Source organism: Castor canadensis, chromosome 3, assembly GCF_047511655.1.
Source record: "Castor canadensis chromosome 3, mCasCan1.hap1v2, whole genome shotgun sequence".
NCBI classification, from domain to species: domain Eukaryota; kingdom Metazoa; phylum Chordata; class Mammalia; order Rodentia; family Castoridae; genus Castor; species Castor canadensis.
Genome location: NC_133388.1, coordinates 178319847 through 178346676, shown reverse-complemented (window position 1 = coordinate 178346676; position 26830 = coordinate 178319847). Strand labels below are relative to the sequence as shown.

Below are 26830 nucleotides of genomic sequence, written 5' to 3'. Positions count from 1 at the left end.
GAGTTTGAACCAGTTGGGCTGAGTTCAAATTCTTATTGTGAATTTGTGTGGTCTTGATCAAACTAGATCATCTTTCTGAGTTTTATTTTCTTCACATATAAAATGTGGTTATGTGACTTCATGCAAACAAATACTTTACTACAGGGTAACTAGTATAATCACCATTAGTGTATTTATTATTGTTACATATATTGCTAATTATGATAACAAATTCCTGGCTGGTATTGCTTTTGGCAAGTGTCTCGAACTCTTCATCTGTAAAATATGATCATTCTAACTGCCTAATTAGATTCAAGATTTGACTACAGACGCTCATCACTCTTAGCACCTTGTCTTATCCTTTATTTATAGCTCATATTTCCAATTGATTTATTTACATATTTAATGTCTTTTATTCATCCATTAAAAATATGAGCTCTCTGAGGAGATATTTGGGTTGTTAGTTGCTGGTGTCTTTTGTGCCTGGAACGTAGTAGGTTCTCAATAGACTATTTGCTACATATGTGGATAAATGAGCAAGTGATGAATGCTAAGTCCTACAGTAACTGTGGAGTTAGTAGTAGGTTTAGCATACATTGGTTATAAGTGTGTCATTATCATAGAACATTGTGCATGCGTTACAGGAACCAATGCCGAGAGATGGCTCCCAGCTCTCAGTCGGTGATTCTTGTTCTTAGCACTGGCATCTCACCAACTGTCTTCTAGTGCATGAAACAACTGGGTCATTGTCAATAGTAAAGTCACATGAGATCAGTTGCAAAAATAAGCATGTCAGAATTTTTTTTTTATTAATTCTCAAGATTAAAGGGAATCAGCTGCAGAAGGGAAGGAAAGACTGGGAAAAGGAGAGAAACAGCATCTTTAAAAAAATGTATTCTCACATAAAATTATAAATTTGTGACCGAGATTTACCTAGCCTCAGACTTAGAAGGCATGCAAAAGCAGCTGCCCTCATCAAGTGACACAAAACCGTGCTGCTAGAATGGCTCCAACCTGCTGGGGGTAGCAGATTGAGAAATTGTCTTTTAGAGAGCCTGTTCTGTTCCTGAGATGTTAAAAGCCTGGGAGAAAAACCTGCTTTCCTAGTGAGAGATGGGAGGAATTTCTCTTTTCTTTTTTGAGGCACTCGGGTTTGAACTCAGAGCCTTATGTTTATAGGCAAGTCTACAAGAGTCTCTACCACTTGAGCCATGCTCCCACTGCTTTTTGATTTAGTTATATTTTGAATAGGGTCTTGTGTGTTTTGCCCTGCTGACCTGGCACTGCGATCCTCCTACCTATGTCTCTCTTGTAGGTGGAATTACAGGCATGCACCACTATGCCCGACTTGTTTATTGAGATGAACATCTCACTAGTTTTTTGTCCATGCTGACTTTGAACTGTGATCCTCCTGATCTCTGCCTCTCAAGTAACTGGGTTTGTAGGGGTGAGCAGGCAGGTAGGAACTTCTTCTAATGGTAATAAAACTAATGTACCATAGCACACTTGTACCACAGCAAAAAATACTTAGAAGCTGGACTGTGGTTTGGCAGACGTGAATTTGAGGGACAGTTCTGTCCCTTGCTGGCTGTGTAAACTTGGGTGAGTTTGTAAAAAGGATGAAGCAATATGCACCTAGCAAGACCGCTGAAAGAATTCAGTGGGCTCACTTCTGTTCAATGTCTGGAACATTCCAGGTGGTCAGTTGATGTAGCTATTGTAATTACCAGTGAACACTGCATGGATTATTTTATTTAATTCCTACAATAACTCTATGTAAAAGGCAGTGTGGGTGTTTCACTTGTCATCTGAACAATTGCAGGTCTTGTGAGGTTTCCCAACTCACTCAAGGCCGCATGGCTAGCAAGCATCCAAATCCTGATTCTGACCAAATCTGACAGTCCAGGATTTCAGTAATTAGCAAGGTGTATAACATCTCTCATAAGAGCAACAGAAGCTTGGCTGGACAAAGTAAGGTCCAGAACTTCCGTATTCTCTTATGTAACACTCTGCTGGCAATCTGAGGTTACTGGATTTCAAAAATGCCATGGCTCTCTGGTTACAAGGGGTAATGAAACCTGTAAGGCTACGAGAGGCAATGTAAGGTCAACTCATCTTAGGCCTGTCTTCTAGATCAATCCAGAAGTGTCAGGCTTTATCTCTTGCTAAGTTCAACAAAGGATTTTGTGGAAGGTGTTATTTTCTCCTTTTCTTAGCTTAGCCCTAACAAGTGTTCCCTTTAAAAGGCCCAGATAAAACTGAAATGTCAATTCTGTATCTTTCTATTCTTATCTATACTCTATATGTTCTTCCTCCAGAGATGAAATACTAGAAAAAGGTGTGTGTGAGAGCCTTTACTTTTTCTTTTATTTATCTAGACAAAAGTCAAACTAAATTTTGGTTATTTAATTTAATTTGAGTAACTCTTTGATGCTTATTACAGAGAGATCAAAGCTAAGAGAGCTTTACAAAGACAGCAGCAGTATTGTAGCCACCTAGAGCTGGAAAGGACCTTAGATGTTATACAGATAATCTTCCTCTGAATTTAGACATAGTACCAGAATTTCTGACAAACGTCACTCAGCCTCTGCTTCAGTAGTGACTGTGAATTCATTTTTAAAACATTTTATTTTGGTAAGAGAACTTATTTCACTTTCTAGAAGCACTGATTCTCGAAATTTTCTCTTATGAGTTGAAACATACTTCTCTGTAATGTCTAGATTTGCCTGAGGAAGCACACAAAATAAATCTTGTCCACCTTGTGTTGCCCTTTGAGTATTTCAGGAAGACAATCACATGTACTTTTTCACTTCACCCATGGAAACCATCCAAGCTGCCTAGTCCCAGGGTGCTCTATAAATATCCTGTCACTGATCTGCACTCAGAGTGAGGCTTTTCACACATACGTTACCTCATGTCACTGCCTGACCCAAATCCCTTCAGTGGCTTCTCATCACTCCGAGCATAAAGCATGAAACCAACACTGTGGCCTGCGAAGCCCTGCATGAAGACATGCTTCTTTGACGTTGGTTCTTCACTGCTTCCTGGATTTCTCTCTGAATACACCAAGGCCTTTGCTCTTGTTTTCCTTCTAAGAGATACCTGGTTTCTTGTCATTTCATCCAGGTTTCTGCACAAATGCCATCCTTTTGAAGAGGGCTTCATTACTACCTAATTTTCTATTGCTCCTTCCATTACTCCTTTTGTTCCCCTGTTCTACTCTATTTTCAATATCATTGTTCAACTACCCGACACTATATTTCCTCTCCCACTAAAATGTGGAATCTACAGGGCAGGTAGATGCTGACACATACCAGGTGTTCCACAAAGTTCATTGAGTGAACAAATGAGTGAGTTGATTTGTGATAAGTACCCCTCATCTTCCTAGTCATGCCTCTCTCAATGTTTCTAGTTTTGTAGTGACCTCCTAAACTGAGATATCTAGAGGTGAACACAGTACAGGTGGAGTCTGCACAGTGCTAGGCTCAATGGAAACTTCTTTCCCGGAGCTGGGCAGTAATCATTTACTAAAGGATCCTAAAATAAAATGAAGTTCACTTAGACCTATGGTCAAGTATGAGCCCCAAGAGAGCTTGCCTGTAACAAGATCTCCCAGGTTTCTTTTACAAGAATTGTTAATGCTGATCTTTCTTACTGTGAATGTGTGCCTGAACTTTTTATTCTATTTCAAGAATATTATTCTAGATTGATCTCTGTCTGGTGCCAACTCTTCATTTCAACCTGTCAAGATGTATTTGAATTTTGATCTAGTAGTACTATGTACCCCACCCAGTACAGAGTACATTGCAGCTAGCTATCACTGGAAAAGTGAGTTCAAGAACAAACCTTAAATTCGTGATCGAGGAATCCACCACCACTTCAGAGAGGCTCACCCCTTCCGTGATGTGAAATTATAGCAAGAATACAGCTTTCTATAAGGAAGTGAGGCCCTCACCAGATACCGAGTCTGCTAGTGCACTGGTCTTGGATCTCCTAGTCTCTAGACTGAGAAATCTATTTCTTTTCTTTTCCTTTTTTTTTTTTTTTTTTTTTTGGTGGGACTGGGGTTTGAACTGAGTGTTTAGCACTTGCAAACCAGGCACTCTATGGCTTGAGCCACACCTTCAAATCATTTTACTGTGGTTATTTTGGAGATTAGGTCTTGAGAACTATTAGCTGGGATTGGCCTCAGACCATGATCCGCCTGATCCAAGTAGCTAGGGTTACAGGCATGAGCCATCGGCGTCTGACAATTTCTTTCATCTATAAGCCAACCACTTAATGGTATTTTGTTATAGCTTCCTGAATAGACTAATCCACATCATCTCCCACCCAATTAAAACTATCCTTGATACCAAAGAGTACTTGGGACAGATTAAACTTCCAATAGCTAATAAGCTTCAAATAAGCATTAACTAATATTCTGGTGGGTGATTCGTACATATGTGTTGCATCACTAGTACATGGATCCATCAGACTCTGATTTTCTAGTTTAGGGCAATTGTTTGATGATCATCATTTTCTCTGAGCTTGTTGGAACTCTGAAATAACATAGCTAGGACATCCACGGTTCTGGATAACTTCCTATTAACATTTTTTGGGGGGTCACACCAAGGTCAACCTAGAACAGAGGTTGATCGATGCACAGTCTTTAGTTTTATTGATTGCAAAGTGGAAGTGTGAATGAGCGTTGGTCTCTATCTCATAGGGTTTTTTTTAATGTAAAATATTATCTTTAAGTTTCCACAACTGTCCTCACACTTTATTTATAGTTTATTGCCATTAAACTTCAAGATCTGAGGGGGTGAGGAAAAAAGATTTAAGATCTGCAGGTGGGAACTAGCTTTTCTTTTAGGCTGGTGTATTTGAAAGCAAAGTGAAACATGAAACCTGATGAAAGTGGTATGGCAGAGGCCCTGAACCGCATAGGACAAAATCCCAGGAAATCATCTCATTTTTTACAGATGTAGAGATTTGGATCTACTCAGGGCCTGGTTGTTAGAAGGGCACACTATAGCTGAAATGCTTCCTTCCTTCTTTGCCTTGCCAGGTTCATAGGATACTGGCGTGATCTGGAGATGACTTTGAATTCACAACATGGAAGATCAGGATTACTGTTTTCTTTCCGTCTCTCTCTTTCTTCCTCCCTCCCTCCCTCTCTTCCTTCCTCCTCCTTCATTTTCTTCCTTCTTTTTTTTTTTTGTGGTACTGGGGATTGAACCTAAGGCCTCTTGCATATTAGGTAAGCACACCACCACTTGAGCTACAACTCAGACCTTTTGTTCTCATTTTACTTTTGAGACAGGGTCTTGTCAGTTTTTTACCTCAGTTGGCCTTGAACTCATGATCCTCCTCCTTCTGCCTTCCAAATATCTGGGATTACAGACAGATACCACCACTCCCAACTGAATGTTTTTCTGTGAATCCCAAAGTTTTGGAATTTTCTTCTCTGCAGGCATAATCTTGCCAGCTCTTTTTAAAAATACCAGTTTTGTTTTACATATCATAAACTTCACTCTTTGAACCGTGCGTTCCAGTGGTTTTTAGTATATTCACAGAGATGAGCAAATATCACCATTACGTAATTTGAGAATACATCGTCACTAAATCCAGAGCACATATCCAGTAGTAGCCACTCCTCCATTGCCTGACAACCATTAATTTACTTTCTCTGTGAGTTTGCCTATTCTACATGCTTCATATGAGTGGATTCATACAATATGAGACTTTTAATAGGTGTCTTCTTTCACTTAGCATGATATTTTCAAGGTTCATTTGAATTATGGAACATATTGTGGGTGTGTATTTTTGTCTAATTGTTCTGGTTAGATTTACAACATTGAATAGAAGTAGCAAGACCACATATCCTTGTCTTGCTTTGAATCTTAGAGGGAAAGCACTCACTCTTTCATCACTGGTGTGCTGATGTTAACCATGAGATTTTTGTAGAAGCTTTTCATCAGGCAGAGGAAACTCCCTTCTATTCTTACTTTGCTGAGTGTCACTAGCTGTTTTCTTGCAAGGGGAATCACAAGAAAGGCAGTTTTGCTTCCTCCCTAAGAGAAGACTACTGTGCTGGTAAGCATGTGATGGTATATTCCAGGAAGCAAGTCTGAGCTTCCTTTTAGGTCTGAGACCAAAAACATTTCATGAGTTGAAGCTCAACATCCCAGGCCTTTCCAGTCCTAAGACAGTGTATTTATTACTGTAATTGAAACCTGTGTCTTCAAAGCTGTCTCTAGTATCATCCCAGCTCCTGAGTTTAAAGACAATGAGAAAAGGGTGGTTTGTAACATTTTAACTTTCATATAATCTCTCCACAAGTATGGAATTTTCCTAGAGGTCTTATTACTACTAAGCACCTATTTGACGCTGAGTACTTTATAAGATGTCCTGTATATATCAATGGCTAATATTTGTGTGTTTTCTAAGTTTGAAGAACTTAACTCCTTGCTTAAAATGCATTATGTAATTTGGTCTTCATAGTAATCCTGTGTAGTAAGAACTATAATTTTTTTTTTTTAAAACCCATAATTAGAGAGAAGTTAAGTTGTGTGCTAGAAAGCAGCAGGTGCAAGTCTGTTAGACTCCAGAATCCAAACTCTTATACTGCAGAGCACATTGTTTCATTCTTCTGCTCTCTGAGAATTTATGCTTTTATTTTTGAGGCAAGAAATGCTCATAACAACAGCAAAACAAAACAGGGAACTCTGGAGAGAAAGAGACAAATATTTTAGGTAGAATCTCTAGGTTCTTGAAATGAACATGGTATAGAGAAGCAGGATGAGGTGACCCAGACTGTGGGAAGAGAGCTCGGGGAGCCCGTCGCTGGGCATGGGGAGGGCAAATTGGGGCGTCTCCACTGCATGGGGCACATGACTTGAATTTTCATAAATACATCAGAGTTTGCCAGGGAGATTAAATGAAGGGGGCATTCCAGGCTAAGACAAAAACATATATTAGGGAATGGAGGCGAGAAAGAGCACAACTTAATCAAGAAGTAGCAAATAAATGCAATTAAGAAAAGTGCCATTTATTAATCATTGTTCTGTCCTAGTGATTTACACGGATTACTTCACGTAACACTCTCAAGAATCCTAAGGTGGATACAGATGAGAAAAGTGAGTTTTAGGATGGAGAAATAATTTTCCAAGGGGGTTTGTGTAAGGTCTCATAGTTAAGCAGTGGTAGGGCTGGGACTTGAGTCCACAGAGCTTAGTTTTGGACTTAGGGGCCTATGTGCCTTGCTAAGCAGTCTGGTTTTTGTTCTGTTAGTCAGTGGTTCTCAATAGCCTGATGGGCTTGTGACAACACAAATTGTGGCTTCACTCCTGGAGTTTCTGATTCAGTTGGTTTGAGGGAGGCTCCATGGATTTATGTTTCTAATCTATAAGCTTCCAGGTCATTCTGACGCCGATGGTCCGGGGGCCACACCTTGGGGACTGCTATGAAAGGGAGTCACTGGAGAATTTCAGAATAAAGTCATCAGTATTGCATTTTCTTTAGGACTTTGTGGGTAATTAAGGAGAATGAATCACAGGTTGATAAAAGAGGGCTCAATGAAGTGGTGTATGGAGAGGGTAGAGTGCAAACAGGAATAATTGTTACCAGAGGGCCGCCTAAGATTTGTCTAGAAGAGCAAAGATGACATTAAGAATCTTCCCATAGAAGATAATGTAGGTACTGACAGCACTCTGCAAGTTCTAATAAATGATGGAAAGAATTAATAACTCAAATCTTTAAAACTGGTGCCTGATGAGAAACAAGAAATCAAAGGGCTGTAGAACAAAATATGGTTTTAAGGTTTTCATGAAAAGAAATGAAACAGGTGTGGCAGTACACATCTGTAATCCCAGCTACTCAGGAGGTGAAGCTTGGGAGGATTACAATTCAAGTCAGCCCCAGCAAAAGGTTAGTGAGACCCACATCTCCATCTCAATAAAGTCTGAGTGTGGTGGTTCATTGCTATAATTCCAGCTATTCAGAAGGCATAGGTAGGAGGTTCACAGACTAGGCTGCCCTGGGCCAAAAACTAAGACTCTTTCTGAAAAATAACCTAAAGCAAAAAGGTCTGGAGGTGTGGCTCAAGTAGTAGAGGTGTGAAGCTCTGAGTTTAAACCCCAGATCAGTTAGAAAAAGAAAGAAACAAAGAAACAAAGAAGGAAAGAAAAAAAGGAAAGAAAAAGAAATAAATAAATGAATCTGGGTGGGTGAATTGGTTGTTGGAGGGCAAACTGGTTGTTTAGGTTGCAGTGATTGGGATGTGTTGAGTTGAGGCTCTCCTGTGGTGTAATAGAAAGAGAGCCATCATGGTCTAGTGGACACCTTTGTTACTAGGTTGACCTCCTAGGTTGACTCAGGAGACCTGGTTTTTTAACACTGGTTCAGTTGCCTATTCCATTTTGGAGATGTCTCATATACTTTGCAGTTCTACTTCTTCATACTCTAAGAGTAGTTGACACTAATGTCCTAGTCTGCCCACGTGAGACTGGAGGGAAAAAGATAGGCGTTTTCAACCCTGTGGCAAAACTTTTTTATTTATTTATTTTTTTTATATTGTTTTATTATTCATATGTGCATACAACGCTTGGGTCATTTCTCCCCCCTGCCCCCACCTCCTCCCTTACCACCCACTCCACCCCCTCCCTCTCCCCCCACCCCCTCAATACCCAGCAGAAACTATTTTGCCCTTATTTCTAATTTTGTTGAAGAGAGAGTATGAGCAATAATAGGAAGGAACAAGGGTTTTTGCTGGTTGAGATAAGGATAGCTATACAGGGCATTGACTCACATTGATTTCCTGTGAGTGTGTGTTACCTTCTAGGTTAATTCTTTTTGATCTCACCTTTTCTCTAGTTCCTGGTCCCCTTCTCCTATTGGCCTCAGTTGCTTTTAAGGTATCTGCTTTAGTTTCTCTGTGTTAAGGGCAACAAATGCTAGCTAATTTTTTAGGTGTCTTACCTATCCTCACCCCTCCCTTGTGTGCTCTCGCTTTTATCATGTGCTCAAAGTCCAATCCCCTTGTTGTGTTTGCCCTTGATCTAATGTCCGCATATCAGGGAGAACATATGATTTTTGGTCTTTTGGGCCAGGCTAACCTCACTCAGAATGATGTTCTCCAATTCCATCCATTTACCTGCGAATGATAACATTTCATTCTTCTTCATGGCTACATAAAACTTTTGATAAAACATTCATCTCTAGTTGTCTCCCCACCCATGAGTGCTGATACACGATACACCACATTACAAAGTAGACTCGAAGATGAAAATGTTAGGCTTATGCTTGTGAAAGTCACCCACCTCTTCCAACTGTTCCAACCTTTCTGCATGCAGGTTTTGGAGTAGTTAAAATAAAATAAATTGAGTTTTAAAATGTTTCATTATATGTTAGAGTTGGGAACAAAGCTGAGTTATTTCCTGCGGATAATTCTTTTAAAACTTCAATTATGTATAAATGAGTTTTTTGTGTTTAAAGTCTAATGTAATAGTACCCTAGACCAATTGCTTTAGCTGATTTTGAAAACTATTGACAAATGCTTAATACTATTAGCCATATCCTTTATTTTAACTATCCTAGGGTATTAGCGAACAGACTCATATATTATAATCCAATTAAAACACAAGTGATTTTACTGAGAACTTTTTTTTTTGTTGGTGGTACTGGGGGTTTGAACTCAAGGCCTCACACTTGCAAGGCAGGCACTCTACCACTTGAGCCACTTCACCAGACCCTGAGAACATATTTGGCCATCAGATTGTTATGTATTCATGGTAAGTCATAAGTCACATTTAACACCCACTCCCTTCAGCTCTTAAACTCAATTTACATACAAATCTGTTCCCTAACTCTTGTACTTTTCTTCCACTCCTCCACCACCAGGGGCTCCTTGGTATAATCTGTTATTATTTGTCTGGATTACTGCCATGGCTTCTGCATTGATCTACTGTATCCATTCATGATTCCCTTAAATTCATAGTCACAATGTAAAGAGATTAGTGCTTCGAAATCTGATTAAACATCCACCTTTTTAAGCCTGCTAATGTTTTCCATTGCTTTAACAATAAAGACAATACCACTAAGGTGACCTATGTAGAACCCCACGAGCAGCCTCTGCTAACCTCTCCAGTTATACTTTATTTCATGTTATATTCTCTTCTGTTCTCCCTACACAGGTCGAAGTGGTCCTCTTTTGGCTGGTGGACACATTGTGCCTCCATCCTACATAAAACTTTTGTACATTTTGTCCCCTCCATCTAGAATTCCTTCCTCCTCTCTGAATCTAGTCGCTCCCACCCACCTTTCGCTGTTCAATTGATACTCCACAAAGTCTTCTGTAACCCCCCAGATGAGGTCAAACCTGAATTCTACAGCACGATTTACATCTATAGTTCTGTATTTATGACAGTTGCAATTTTACACTGCTTTGTTTGTCCGTTTGATTACTGGGGAGGTCAGGAGTAATGTCTGCTTCAGTTTCTTATGTGGAACTTCCAGTGCCCAGACCAGTGCTTGGTGTACATCAGGAGTTAAGGAATACATGTGCGATGTGGGAGTGAATATAGCACATGGACATTTATAATATAAGTTAAAGTCATTGAAAGGCGTGACAGTGTTTATTTCAGTTTTCAATTGTGTAATAACTAACAGAACAGGTCTTGTTTGCATTTGAGCAGGCATATGCTATTTCTTCAAGTTAGAATCCCTAAGACCATGTATTATCCATAAAACCTTGCTTCTATGGCTTACAATCTTAAGTGATAACTTCTTTTTTTTTTTTACAAATCTCCTCAATTGTGGGAGCAATTAGCCAACATGTTCCCCTATTAGTTATCAAAGTTTTCTGCTCAATTTAGATTGGTAAATCCCTTTTGCAAAGATCGTGGTCCATTTTTTTCTGTTTCCTAATAGCCTTCAACCACAGCAGAATTTAAAAGCAAGACTTAAAGAGTTTTAAAATAAAATAGGAACAAAGCTCATGGGTGTTTTCTGATTTTCGTGGTGTGTGTGCTGAAATCACTGCTAAATGATCCTTCTGAAAGTCAAGTGGTCAGTAATTGTGTGACATCATACATCTTAGAATAATTCTTGGAATAAGGCTAAGACATTTCACATCAATTCTGCATAATGAGAAACTGTGTGTAGATAGTTTTAATCAGTACATGACTATTTGAAAATTACTGCAGGGAACAAGAATGACAACCCTCCATCACACGTCTTTCAAATCTCACTGTTAACCTCAAGCCCTCTTATCTTAATCAGGGTTTGGGAACAAGGATTCATAGAACCATTTCATGAAAAGATAGACTGTGCATTTGTATAAATGCAACTACTGTATTGCAATTAAGCAATAAACACACTGCTGCTTTGTACCACCAGCAAAGTAAATAAAACGCCTCCCTGCTGCTCACAGTGTGGAGATGATTCTCCTGCAGAAACAGCCCTCATTTACCATTTAGAGATCTAAACTGAAAGCCCACTTACTGATGAATGTCATTAATAATATGTTAAAATTACATTGTGAATTAGGCCAACAACAATTCAACATGCAGGGCAGAAGTAAATAATTCGATTCCTCTAAATGTGGTCCTTGTACGACTTGCATCAGAATAACTTTTTGTGCCATTCTTATCTCATCCCTAAATTTCCCCTTCTTTCTCCCTACACTTTAAACCTACTCTTGGGGGCTAGAGCATAAATGTCAGCATTTTAAACAACCTCCCATCCCCCCATCATTTTTATGCTTGATAAAGTTTCAGAACCACAAAGTGATTTTTAGAGGCTGAGAGGGTTGAAAGCTTTATTTGTATTTCTAGGTTTTCTTCTGCCAGGGGGCAGTGTTCTCTGAAATATGGCTGGGTTAATAAACCAGCATTGGCTGGTTGTTAATTTTTCAGTCTTACACCCTTTCTTGTTTACTGAGTCTGCCATGTGTGATTTCCTCCCAAACTCCTAAACACTGTAACAGGTGAACTTTCTTAATTTGGTTTTCCTGTAAAAGATTTTGGACTGTGTTCTAGTCATATTAGTTGAATTTCTTGGTGTACTTTTTGCATTATCATGTTTATTGGTGTTGTCAGTTTCAGATAATGTAGTGTTTTGTAGTTGATTTGATGCCTGCAATAGGGACTTGGGCTATCCTTCTGACAGTTAATTTTTTTCTTCTGACAGTTAATTTTTAACTATAATCTTATAGTAAAATTCTGTATAACTATGGATAGATGCTGATGGTGATGGTGATGATGATGATGTGTTAATAAATTCCTGACACACAATGACCTGGTCGAAGATAAATTTCTTTGGCAGCATAGCCGAAGATTTTGATCCTTTTGAATAATGGGTAACAAGGCTGTCCAGAAACTAATTATATATCAACTTGGCTATTAAACTAGTCAGCTTTTTACTGTACAGCTAGTCTGCATGTTAATAATAAAATAAAATAAAATAAAGGGTGACATTCAATTTCTGAGATTTATTTTTCTCCTCGAGGACAGACTTCATTGTCCTCAATGGTTTCTGCAATCCAGTGTTAGACAAAGTGTAAAGTTGTGCTCTGGCATGGCCTGGGAAGGCTGGAGAGAAGAGGAGGCTGCGATTTTAGAACATTTGCAGAATATAAAGAACTAACAATATGGCCTGGATGTTTTCCATTTTGCTTTACAGTTTTCCCCTAAAACTTGCATCTTTCAACTTAATGTACATAGTAGAACAATCTTACATGGAATTAACATCTGTAAGCCCTGCTAAATTCTCAACTACAAGTCAGTTTAGTCTGGCATACAGACTAAAGCAAGAGAGTTACATATATCCATCCATAAGCCTGCTGCCTCTGCAAGAGGACAAAACTCAAAGGATTCTAGAAGGGCAACCTTAAGTCTGGCAGTTTATTTTCTTCTTGTCAATTAGCTGTTGCTGAAGTCTAGAGTTTATAATGAAACCCAGGCCTACTATGCAGTCCACTGTAAACAAGCGCTTGCTTTTGTGCTATCATGTTTTATGTGAGCAGACCCTTAGTAATTTGCTGTGTGGTGAGTCTGTTTGTTTATGTATGCACATATGTGCTCTGCAGCAGTGATAGTCACCTGGCCTGGCAGGGAAAAGCCCAAAACAAATCTTCCCTCATTTGCATCCTAAAGACATACAATATTTAAACAACTTTCAGATTTTGAGACCTTGATTTTTTTTCCCTCTAAAAGCAGTGTGGTTGCCAAATTGCTTAGTATAAGGACTTTAGCATTCACAATAGCCTCGAAGGATACAAACTTTGGGAGCTAAATGATAATTTAACTGGGAGATAGCTAGGGATACACATTTTAAAATCTAAATCCTCGCTGTCATTGAGATTTCTATCTTAAATTCATTAGCTTCTCTTTACCACAGTATGCCTGCTTCTTTTCTCTCAAAGCCACTTCCCCTCCCCCCCAAAAAAAAGTTAACTGTTTTTCTGGAATGGGTAGAGACTGAGGTTATTTTGTCATTCCTCAATAGTGCAGAAGGACTTTATGCTGCTTAGCTGGCATTCCCGGTGTTTTGATAAAAGTTACTTCTCTAAAATTTAACAACAACATGGGGAAAATAATGCTATCTCTTGTGTGAGTTGCAATTTTGAGAGATTTCATCGTGAGAAATGTCTGAGGAATTAGAAGTAGCTAAGAGTGTGGTAATAGGAACACAGTCGTTCAATCTGCTAGGAAAATAACAATTTTCCTAGCAGGGAGAGTTATTAGCTTTATAAATGATAGAACTTTCCTTGTTTATTCATTATTATTATTATTATTATTTTAAGGGAAGCTGTGAGGTTGAGGACATGGAATAACTATATTGTAAGCTGTAAAAGCTTAAAGCTGGTAGAAAGCCTTGTTCGGCTGTTTCATTTTTATCGGATAAAATACATTTGGTTTCTTTTTGACCAACCATGTTTTTGTAAGGAAAGGAAAATGAACACGTGCTGTTATTGGCCACAGCTACATAAGAAATCCTCATGTTGCCAGAGGTTACCACATGAAAGTGTCTGTGTTAGGGGAGGGACCGATAAGGGGGTGGGGATAAGGAGGATGGTGCCTTCAGCCTCTTAGGGTCAGAGCTGCAATTTGTGAACCAGCTGTGATGAAATCCAGCTCTGGGCAAATCAGATGAGCCTGTCAACTTCCCAGGTGGAAGTGCTTGTAGTTAACAGACTGAACTTGGAACTCCTCAAGCAGTACACTCAGTGGAGGCAGAGAAGGCACTGCAGAAGGCTTTCCAAGAATCTTCTAACATGGCAAGGAGAGGCTCTGTCCCATCTTACCAGGTAGGTGAAAGATGGGATGACAGGCGAATGCTTGCTTTTCAGAATTAGTTCCTTGTGAATTCGATTTTTTCTCTTAGCTTTTCAAATTAAGACAGCACCTTAGGATGCATTTTGGAAGTCATAGAATTTGGGGATGTTGAAGTCATTCAAATGGCCTTCGTGTAATTTCATTTTGTTCTAGCCTAGCTGTATTTGACAACTAAATCTCTTTATTCCTTTAGGTAATATTCCTGTTCACTTTTGCCATTGGTGTCAATATCTGCTTAGGATTCACAGCAAGTCGAATTAAGAGGGCAGACACATTGGATGAAAGCTCTTCTGCAGGTAAATGTAGCAACTGTTAGTGCTTTCAAGCCTTTAAAAATATTATATACTAGATAGTAACAAAAGCTCCTTAAGAAACTCATCTTTAAGATGACCTTGCAGGGTTCTTATTGTCTTTCTAGATTTTTCTGGGATGAAACCAACTCTGTCTATAATGCAGGTGAAATAATGAGGTTTTAATTGGAGAGCATTTATTTTTGCTTCATGATAACTTTAAATCTTTGTATCCCAAAATTTATAAATGTTGAGATGAAATTGACAAGATTGAGATTGACAAGGCTAACATAGATTTGGTGGGAACAGGTGTTGGTTAAATTGGAGATCCATGAATCTGATTTGTTGTCATGTGATATAGAATGTCATTTTTGCTATCAGAAAGTTCTGTCCCCAGAAAAAAGAAGAATGGAAGCAAAAAAGGAAGTGAATTGTCTTTACAAAAGTTCAGAAACTTAGAAATTTAGGACTTAACTAAGATTAGGGAAAACCTAAAAGAGAAGAGTTCTTAAAAGAGCTTATAGGATTGATTTACACTCATTGTACTTTCTTTTGGCAAAAGGAATACGTTTTAATAGTGTTCCCTGACTTAACTAACACAACCAAAGTGAAAGAGTTTCCTTTTACAATATGCTATGCCACGAGCACAGTGGGAATTCTTATAAAGGAGCTCCTTGTGCACATCGAGGGGGCTTAACTGAACAGGTCTTAAGCAATGAGTTGGTTAATTTCCTGGAAATTGGAGCTGCTGATGGTTTTAGAAATAAAAATTACATTGAAGTAACCGGTACTCTAGGGGGCAATATTTTCTTGACTTTCTCTCACATCCCAGCATGTTTGTCTGTCTTCCTCTGAATTCTATGTTTCTATATATTTCTTGATTGGACCACTATGAAAGACTATCACCTGTCTCTGTTTAGCCAGCATCAACTTTTATTATGAAATGAGTTATTGTATATACATTGATAGAATAGTAAATTTTCTTTACTATTTCTTTAACATCAAGAGAGTTACTTCTGAGTCATGCCAGAAGGTAGAAAGAATAATATTCAAAGTGGATGAATGAGTTGAAGTGGGGTGTGGTTTGAGTGAGGACTGAGAAAATAGATCTTAAAAATTGTGGCCCCAGGGAGCCAAATGGACAAAATGAGTTGTGTTCTGTTGGGGAGGGAGAAGAGGGGACCACTGGGCTAGGAGAGAATGCTGTTTTTATTGGTAGCAAATGCTGTCTTCAAAGCCCTCTTTTTCCACTCCTGTTAATGCTAACTTTGACTAACAGGGAATTGGGTCCTTAATATGGGCATGTGGGGTCAGCTAGCTACTTGACAGCCACCTGTGGGATCTTTCCAATGTACCCTTAAAAGAACTTTTCTCTGTTCATCTTAATATATTACTGTGCCTAAAACTGATATTGAGGGAATTAAATACTATTCTTATTTTCAGGGCCTCTTGCTTGCTAGACAAGTGCTCCACTCTACCACTTGAGCTATGTCCCCAGTCCATTAAATATTATTTTCTTAATGAATGCATAAAATCAAGACACCAATTATTTCCAAAGTTGGCTTTTTTTTTTTTTTGGAAAACAGTCATGAGAGTCCTGGACTGGCATCCTGAATCCATGCAGCAGGTGGAGTGGTCTTGATCTCTATTTCTCTTCTCTTAGCTGACGATGAGGAGCAGTGTAAATTATTTTTTTAGTTTTCCTTCTGGATGAAAAAAAAAAACCCCAAGTTCCTAATTGTATCCATTTTGTTTTACTTGTGTGTTCTCTACTGGAAAACTTGAAAAGTATATATTAGATTGATTATTCACTGACAACATTTTGTATGTAATACATTATTTCCATATGTTATAAGAAACAGCTATAGGAACTAAAAAGTCAATGTTACTTTTGGAAAAGCATTACAGTCTATTATAATCTGTAAATTAAATAGTCTTAAATGTATTACAAAATGTTTGCTTCTTGAATTGTTTAATAAAATTATCGATTATTTAGGCCTTTATGACATATACAAACATTCATTAATTAAACTTTTTACCTGTGTAAACTTAGTTTTAGGGTACAATATAATTCAAATCTGAGCTTTAGGATTTTGGCATGTTTGCATACCTTTTGGTCTTAATTTTTCTTTTGATGTAGTTTACCTGCTGTTTAGGCACTGTGATTGATTTCTCCTAAAAAAAGACCAAAGATGTATTTTGGAAACAAGGTGAAAGCATAGTGCAGAGAGGTTTTTTTAAAAATGCCTTTTAAAGTGCTGTATGAGTCTAGAAAGGACATTTCACTCAATAATGCATGTGATTGTTCTGTTAGCAAGGATTTTACATCAGAAAACATTGGTGAACTGTGATGTACGTATTAGAACAAGACGGCAGGAGGGAAAGTACCTGTGCCTATTTGCAACGAAGAACTCCTGTGAAGCTTCAAGGGGTTTTCAACAAACTAAAGGATCACAAAGGGTCATATATGGCCAGCTTTTGACTGGTTCAAGCAAGAGCCACCATCCAGGAGTGTGCACCTTTTTTTTTGTATCTGTAGCTTCTCACAGCTCCTCAACAATCACAGTGTCTGCACACAGGCGTCCCCTTGCTGCTGTACTATGGACTGAGGTGTTAGTTTCAAGGCTGTGGCAGTGCAAACAAACTCATAATTAATTAACTAGCACACTTGTTAGCTGGATTTATTGTTAGGACCTAGTGATCTATTGGAAGTAATGGTGGATTAAGTCTTCCATCAGATCATATATGATCTACAGATTTATTAGGAGGTATGAAATGAGCAAAGTGAATTTTAATTCTTTTGAGTCAATATAAGGGACACTAGTGAAATAAGACAGCAGAAATCAATTTTCAAAGGAAATGTAAGTAACCTGTTAGTTTGACATCTTTGTCTCAAGCATTGATGGAGTCACTTGATTTGCCTTTGAGACTGTGAAATAACTTATGTGCACACAGGTGTTCTTACACTTGTGTGTGTGTGTGCACATTTGTGGTACTGTAGGGGTGTCTACTTTATAGAAGCTCATGACTTAGATATACATTCAGTCCCCAGGTAGAAATAGAATATTCTCTCTGAAATATAAGCAATTTAATACTTGAATGACAAAGGGACATTTGTGAGCCTGTGAATACTTGACTAGTAGAAACCTGATAGCACAGTCCAACTTACCATCATTATTAGTGACTTGAAAAGAAAATTTAAAAATGCATGAATGGAATTTGTGTGTAAATATGAAATGAAAGTGTCACTAAAATTTTTATGAGAAAACAGAAAATGGTACTAGGAATGAGAAATTTGATTTGATAATTCCTCATTTGTTCATTTGATAATTTTAGGAATCTCCCTCTTTAAAAGCTATCTAAATGGTGGCGTAGAAGAATGTAGGAGAAGAGAGTAGGAGAAGTGAGGAAAATGATCTACTGAGGTATACCATAGAATGTAATTTTATTTAAATTTAATATAGAAATTGAGGAATTTAAGTCAATGGGATGGATTTAGCTGAGTCAGAATCTAAGGAGGAAATAGATTTTTCAGTTCTTTGTTAAATAGGGCTTTTGGTAATGATTTTCCATTTATCTTAATATTGTGGGGAGTCCTTACTTATATACCCAGAAATCTCATTGGTCAATAGAGTTCAATATATATTTTTAAAGCAATAAAAATCAATAAATCTTTCAAAGTTACATTTGGAAAAAAAAAAGCCAAAAACTTCTAAAGTATGGAGCCTATGGACAAAACTTGAAAAATCCTTGGTTAGTAAAAGCTAGGTGTGGTGTGGTGGTACACGCCTATAATCCCAGCACTTGGAAGGAGAAGATAGGAAGATGACAAGTTTGAGGCCAGCCTGGGCTACATAAACAAAAACAAACCAAAAACAAATAAAAATACTTGGCTAGTAAAAAAAAATTGCAGCTGTGCTAAGATGATCTAGAATGTTGAGCTAGCCTTTGCTAGCTCAGATGAAATCTCCAGACCTAATTTTCCAACCAGGAATGTGGGAATAAGGTCTCTGTTGCTCTAAAAAGGTTTTTGAGAACAAAATGCCATATGAAGACTGATGAGCACAATAGAGGGAAATATGTGATGATGAATCTGTTTCATCTTCAATTATAAGGACAGTATCTATATTTATACCTTATTGAGTTTAAATGCCTGTGATTTAAAGTGACAATGCTGCATTGTATGCTAGCAGATTTGCAGATTATTCAGATTTATGCTGTTAACTGCTACTTGGATGGTTTTGAGATTGAATGAATGTTTTTAACTTTTAAATTACATAGAAATCTATTTTCTGATAGTTTGTGAGGGCTTTCCACATGAAGATACTGTGTTTATAAATGCTTTGAAAGTATAGCTGTTCGAAAACTTTCCAGGTGGACCTGTTTATATTTTTGAAAAGAGGCTCTGAAATCTGGCCCGCAGCTAGGAAGAGAATAGTGATGGCCCCATTGGTGCTTCTAGAAAGTGATGCACTCTGGAAGCAGAGACTTTGACATGCCAGCCTGGTTGTAAGTTCTGCTTGCTCAGGGATGAGGCCAGAAGCATCCAGATGAAGGGTGACTTTAATACAAGCAAGTACAACCAGAAAGAATGGATCATAAACTCCAGGAGAGGCATATGACAGTGTTAAATTCTCCAGCTGAGAGAGTAACATCTTGAACATCATCCACACTGTCCCTGGGCTTTCTCTGAGGGTTATGCTTCAAAGGGCAGCAGATAGAGAGGTAACCACAGTCTGTCCCCCATTTCAAGGCTTTACTTTCTTTTAGGAAACACCTGGGCTGAGAAACAAGGAGAAGCAAGGGATAGATAGGGAATGGTGTCCCAAACCCTGCAAACAGGACCAGTCTGTGAGAAGAAACAAAAGATCTTCCAGTTTTACGCTGAGTTAAATGTTTTCAAATTTAAACACTATCTCCCTTATTGGCCATCATCCAGATTTGAAATTTTCCACTTTGTGGGAGGGTTTAGAGGGGAAAATGGGAGCTCAGAATGAAGTTATGTTTTGGTCACAATTTTTGTCATCAGTTAGGCTCTTCCCAATAGTCTGATTAAATTATCAATAGTTTTTCTGTATATCCATGGAATATAGGATACTAGAATGCTATAGACCTGCCTCTGTATATAGACAGTAAGATGAAATATTCTAGAAAAGGGATTTTTACCTAATTATGTGAGGATAATTTCATCTGTTTCTATCCAAATCTCAAATTTGATGAAATAAATTATGATTTATATTGATGTCTCTTTAAATCACGAAATTATACTTCAGTGAAAAATAGGAAACACATAGCATTCTTGCTACTACATATCCTATGTCCCACTTTTAAAGTGCATTTATAAAAACTTGCAACATTTATTTTTAAGATTCTATATTGTGAAACCACCTCAGGTAATTATGCAATTTAAAAGACGGCAATATAATTTGAATCACATAAAAATATTGGCAAATGTTTCATATGAAATTCCAAGCCTCCATCATACTTATTTTGTATTTCTGACCTGATACTTGAGAGTACTTTCTTTGTTTTTTAGTTTTTGTCTTCCATATTAGTTCAGAGTTTTTACAGATAATTAGCAATGATAAAAATCTTGGGATGCCAAAAGTTCATTGATTCTTCCATTTTTACCTCCCTCAGTGGCTCATAGAACCTAAGCGTTCATGTCAGTGTTCTCTAGAGTTAGGTCAAGTAGAGGAAGGCTTAGATTTTAAAACTCAGTCACATCACCAAGGACTCTTTCCTACTTGGCAGTAGATCAGGTACAATAAAAAAGAGAATTCCTAAAAATCTGCCCTTGAGCTAGGTTTGAGGAGAAGGACATGGATCTTGGGCAAGGGATAAAAAAGCTAGAACATGGAGGATGAATTGTAGAACTTTGAGGCAATGAATAGGACAGAGCTTGTCATGAACGCAGGTGGTCGGGATGGAATAGGTCTCTGAAAAGGTAAAGTGGATATTGTGTTCCATCACTCTTATTTAAAAGGGAATGGCAGTTCAAATTTCATGAGGTTATCAGATTAGAAGAGGTTGTGTAAGGCTCAAACTATCTTTCCATTTTTCTTCCTGTCATTCTTAGTTTAATTCAAGTCTGTTTAGAATGAATTTTGGCAGGATATCCACTATCCACATAGGCTTAGGAATTTATTCCTATCTGAACCTGTTGATAACCCATTCTTGAGTACAGTATTTTTTAAGGCATGTATCTTTGCATTATGAGTGTACATGCAGCTCCAACAAAGCTGTCCTCAGTCTAATGCTTGGCAAGAAGGGCCACAACTGAGAAGAGTAAACTGTTGAGTGAGATTTGATTATTTTCAAAAGCAAAGCCAGAGACAAACTGAGAGAATGATTCATGTTGTAAGACAATAATAAAAAACACTTAACAGAATGAATGACAAAAGATCACAAAATGGCTCAGAATTCATACAGATTATTTTGAAAGTAAAGAAAGAAACAGGGGAGAGATTATGATGAGGGGAAAACAAAGGGCACAGATGCGGGAATTTTTCACATGCTTGCTGGGACCCTGTAAAAAAGGCAAGGCAGGCCGGGCACCAGGGGAGTCACACCTGTAATTCTAGCTACTTGGGAGGCTGAGATTGAAGGATGGTGGTTCGAGACCAGCCAGGACAAAAAGTTCATGAGATCCCATGTGGTGACATGCACCTGTCATCCCAGTTATTGCAGGCAGCATAAATAGGAGGATTGCCATTCAGGCCAGCCCAGGCTAAAAGAGAGACCCTATCTCCAAAATAACCAGAGCAAAACAGCTGGAGGTATGCCTCAAGTGGTAGAGGACTGCCTAGCAAGATCACAGTGTTGAGTTCAAACCCCAATACTAAAAAAAAGAAAGAAAAAAGAGATAATGCAAGGCAAGGAAATGTGTTTAGATTTCCTCTCACTATCTCAGCTTTTATCAGAGCTGAGCATGTCTATGTGTACAGCCTATGAGAGTGAAAACTACTCAGAATTTATTAGATACCTGTTAGAAATATTCCATTTATGAACTAGTCTTGAAAAAGGAGAAAAAGGAATATTTAATTATAATTTTTTCCTTATCTTTGTTTTTACCATAGTGCTTTCTCTATTTTTCCCTTTCTCCTTCTGCCTGCCATAGTTTGGTTCAGCATGCACTGTTGACAGGCTGACCAAAAGTCAATAGAAAAATGTGGCTTACAGACTAGAGGTAAGGCACTGGGTTGGAGACTCATATTATTTCCTAAAATAAGCTGATGTGGTTTGTAGGAGCTTCAGCATCCCAGAAGAAACTGTGCAAAGCATTTCACATCTCATGGTCTAGTGAATCTCTTTGCTTTAGTTCAACTGATCTCATGCCACAAAGGCTAGGACTGGGTGACTATGAAGAGGACAAAGGACTAAGGGGTGAACAAGATGCTCAAGTAAGTGATGTGAGTGGACCTAGACATGTCATTTAACATCTGTTCTCCCACTTCTCATTTTCTCTTGATTTAAAAAGTAATATATGTGAATTACAAAAAAAAAGAAGTATTCATAAAAATGAAAATTACAAATAGCACACTATAAATCACATCTGTTAAGATATTCCTATATAATAGACAGCATGTGATTTATATTTTATATGCCTATGCACTTATATACATATATGAAAAAGGGAAGGAAATAAGCAAGCAAGCAAATAAAAAGACTAGACAACTACCTGTGAATTTGTGAAATGTCAGAAATTTCAAACTGTAGAAAATGCAAAAAGTCTCTTTCCCAATCATTTTCCCCAAATGCATTTCCTGTAAACTATTTCCAACTTTATGTACATCTGAACATTTTCCTGATCCCTCTGAGGGAAATCTAGCATTGGCTCTCTAGCTTTGGTTCTGTTCTTATTCCTATCTTTTATCTCTACCCTCTTGCACTTTTCTCTCCTCTTAACATAAAAATCTAATATGTATCATTTAATACTATAACTCTCTTATGTACTTTGTTCTTGAAAACACTTCTTCATATATTTAGATCTTTCTATATTAGCCTATACAGATGTGGCTCATTTTGAAGTGGTGAGCAGTATTCCACTTCCAGACATAGTGATTTTGTCTTCCTTGATGGATGAAACACCTTTGGTTGACTTCATGGTTTCCCCTCTCCCACATTACAAAAACATTACAATGAGTAATGGGCATTTTTTGGACATATATTGTGATGAACTTTTCAAATATATATGTGAGGTGAATTCTTGGTAATGGAACTTCTGGAAGAATGAGTCAGAGGCATCTTAAAATGCTGATAGCTATTTCTAAATTGCACTATATTTTTATAGAAATTTTCATTGCTTGAAACAGATATGGCCTTCTTCATATTCTTTATCCACTAGAAATCGATTATTTTATAGACTGGGAAGAAAATCCAGATTAGTTTTTTCTAATTACCACTTACTGACTGATCCATCTATCTGCCTCTGTTTTGAAATGATATTCTTATAATAAAATAAATTCTCACTTATTCAGCCTAGTTCTGTGTCCCATGTACATTGATATATTCTTCTAATATCAAGATGTTTTAATTACTGAAGTTCAGAATATTCTATTCTATCTAGTGACCAAGTTACTTCAGTGTTTTTCGATTTTTATAAAAACCTTTTCTATCCTCTTAAATTTCAAGAACTTTTGATGTTTTTATTTTGATTGCATTGAATCTTTACATATATTAAGAATTAATTCATATTTTTATAATACTGATCTTTTAACTTCTTAAATAGTATGTCTTCCAATTCAAGTAGGTCTTTGAAATTGTGTGTGTGTTTTTTTTAGAGTTTTAATGTTTTTCATGTAGGTTCTAGCCATATATTCTTAAATTATATTTAGATATTTTACTTTTTAGGTACTATTATGAATGGAACTCCCATTTAATTTTTAAACTTGTATTACCCGTAGGTAACAAATTTGTGGAATTTTCATCTCACTGAATTCTTTACTCTGACAAATTTTGGTGGATTCTTGAGACTACTAGATACATGCTAATACCACATGAAAATAATAATAGAGGATCTGATTTTGCCAAGCTGAGATTCTGGAGTTTGTATAGTGCTATCTGTAGTCTAGGTTTTATGTTTAGAAGAACTCATAAAAGACTTCGGTTCCAATCCTATATATTTAGAGTTGATTCAGAACACTTGTATTCAATTTTTCTTATGAAAAGATACAATTTTTTAAAACAGGGAAACCAACTTACTTCTATAGTGGCACTTACCATCACAGATAGCAATGGAAACCAACATTTGTTTTCTTTCTCTATGTTTGCTAACCTGTTAAGTGTTTCACATGAGTTGTTTCATTAACTTTTCAACCTAAAACTACTTTTATGAATCTCCCCACCTCAGCGTACCCTGGATATCAGGGAGCCCAGGGAGCAGTGATGGAGCCAGATTTTTCATCTAGATCTGATTACAGCTCCCATGTGCATCTCCATGTGACATGATCCTCTCCCTAAGCCACTGCCTTTACTCCGTTCCTTGCAGTGTTATCAGACTCCCCCTGGACCAACACCTCTGGATCTTGCAAAGGCAGATGCTTTGAACTTCAAGAGGCTGGCCCTCCTGACTGTCGCTGTGACAACCTGTGTAAGAGCTATAGCAGTTGTTGCCATGACTTTGATGAACTCTGTTTGAAGACAGGTATGTAACTCTTGATCCCTCTCTAGCATCTCTGAGATGGCATAGAGGCTCCCTACCCTTACACCCTGGATCTGTCCCCCTGTTTTGGCTTATCCAAACTGAATTTTACTTTTGTTTTTTGAATGATTGTTGATGATTGCTTGAATGATCTATGATGAACACATCTTTGTTCATCATACTTGGCACAGCCAGAGAAGGCTTTTTCCAGCTTCAGACATTATATGCTGATTTTGAAAGTATTTGTGGCTAGGCTTTTGTTCATCTTCACTATTTCTGTGTCTTTCTGTCAAGTCTCACATTCACTGTTAGGGCCTGTGAGCTAATACTGTGCACATTCTTAAAGTGCTGGGTTTAAAAAAATCTCTTATGTAGAAATGGAATATTTTTATGTAATTTTATTTGGGATTGTGTGCTCTGGGTGTCTCCAAAATCTTCCTCTAAAGTGTTCCTGGTTTTTACACATTTATTCTGCAGTAGAACAGTTATTAGAACATAGGAGCTGTTGAATGAATGCACACAAATTGAAAAAAAGCACGGTCGGGGGCTTTTGCCATCTCATTTGCTCTGTTTTCAAAGCCAAACATTTCAGATCTGACTTCTGCAGCTAACCACCATGACTCTGAGGAAAGCCCCACATGTTATCTAAGAAGTGCAATAACCAACCCTGTTCTCAACATCTTCAGAAGCACATTGCATAGCTTCTTTGACAAGTTATTACTTACTTTTGTACAGATGATTCTTTTAAAAACCTACCGTATATTATTGTCTGATCTTTTAAAAAATGATATCGTAGACATGGAGGCAGTATTTTCTTTATTTAAGTAAAGAGATTTCATGATTTATGTTAAAAACAACATCAACTCCATTACTAATCTGATTTGTTCCCCCACTTCTTGCAAAATAAAAAGAGCTTCATTAGGCTATTTTTTAAAAAAACATAACACATTTTCCAAACATTTAGTCACTTTTTTTGTCGTTGCTTTCCTTTAAACTTTTGCCAGGCCTTTAGTTGTAGGATCTACAAATTTATGCAATGAATCCAATGTAGACCAAGTGTATGGATGCAACACTATTTCAGCCAAGTTCTTTGGCTCTAACACATTATTTCAAACCAGCAGTCTGTGTTTGCACAGCACTGAGGATTTTACTGGTGCTTTGTTTCCTCTATACTCTGAGTATCTTGTCCCTGACAAGTTATGTCAACTTTCCTAGTCCTGGTCTTAAAATCTTGCAAAGTTTAATGCGTCTCTGGATTCTAGCTTAGCTTTCTCTCTCTGAATGTAGCACATGCCTTTCTTCCCAGGTTTAATAGACTATAATAACATTTTATAAAACAGTTTATTCTCCTGTGTACAAAGACAACGTATACTGAATGTGGAAGAATCAAATGTCAAATAACAATGAAAAGTTGAAGGAGGGGAGAAAAGTCTTTGAGGTTCTGCTATGCTGATGCAAGTATTCTGGAAATGAGCACAAGGTTTCAGTATAAACTCTGATCCCAATGGCTGTGTGTATACGTGGGGTACATATGGATTATATATATACACACATATATATATTTATACAAGTGTATATATATGGATATGTGTAGCAATATCTGTGTCTGTAGACCTTTATACATATCTTCCTTTTAAATGTCTCCATTATATTCCATCAAAAAGTTGAAACCTAATTTATTGAGTAATTAACTAACATTTATATTTCTTCCAGTTTTGCTACTATGAATAATGTATTAATAAATACTGCACATGTGCATGCATTGTTTGTTCTATTTTCATTAAAATAAATTCCTAGCAGTGGGATGTCTATGTCAAAGTGTATTTGCATTTAAAAATTTAAATGTAAATAATGAAAGTATACTTTTTATTTATTTATTTATTCATTTATTCATATGTGCATACATTGTTTGGGCCATTTCTCCTTCCTGCCCTCAGCCCCCTTTCTCCCCTCCCACCCCATGCTTAGAAATTATACTTCTGAAAACACAAATTTCTATCAAAGGGTTCAAGGGCTTTTACCATTTCTTTTCAGTACTGGATAGTCTCATTTAAAATATTTTTCTCTGCTGTGATAGATAATCTTATTTTCTGGTAAGGCTAAATATATTTAAAATTTTATATTTATTTATTTTTCACTTTAAAAATTTTATATTTGTTTCAATATATTAAATTTTTTTATTCCCATGTTTAATTTGAAAATGACACAGTTATTACTGTCTCACGCTTTGCTTGTGTTCATTTTAAACCTTGAATTTCTTTTTTATTCCATTCTTACACAGAGGTGGTAGTCCAGTCTCAATCAATGTAGCCTGTTAATAATGGTGGAGTCTTTTATAAATAAAGGGACTTTTTGTGGAACAAGGTCAGGGTGGGGGAGCAAAAGTATATCAGTGGGAAGAATCACAACCCTGTGATCTCTATCAGTCAAAGCATCCTTAGAAGATTGCTAACCATTGGTAAAAACAGGTCACAGGTAAAGGAATTCCAAACTCTTAATCTGCTTGGGAAGAGACATTAGTGGAAATAGGTTATAAAAAAAAATTCGGCTCTACAGACACTTAAACAATGAAGGACACAAATGTAAAACAGGTCATGTTA

General features: G+C 37.3%; 1 protein-coding gene across 9 annotated transcripts in view; it reads left to right on the top strand.

Moving 5' to 3' along the window:
* Nucleotides 1-26830, top strand: part of Enpp2 (ectonucleotide pyrophosphatase/phosphodiesterase 2) — a 104742-nt gene that overhangs the window by 12894 nt on the left and 65018 nt on the right. For 4 of the 9 annotated variants that reach the window (XM_074069118.1, XM_074069115.1, XM_074069117.1 and 1 more), the window contains exons 1-3: nucleotides 14064-14269; nucleotides 14491-14593; nucleotides 24078-24233. In XM_074069118.1, coding sequence (XP_073925219.1) covers nucleotides 14237-14269; nucleotides 14491-14593; nucleotides 24078-24233 — 292 coding nt within the window. In that variant the 5' untranslated portion in view covers nucleotides 14064-14236. Of the gene's footprint in view, nucleotides 1-14063; nucleotides 14270-14490; nucleotides 14594-24077; nucleotides 24234-26830 lie in introns of those variants that run through there. The other 5 variants (XM_074069120.1, XM_020167216.2, XM_074069119.1 and 2 more) reach the window with 3 other exon arrangements.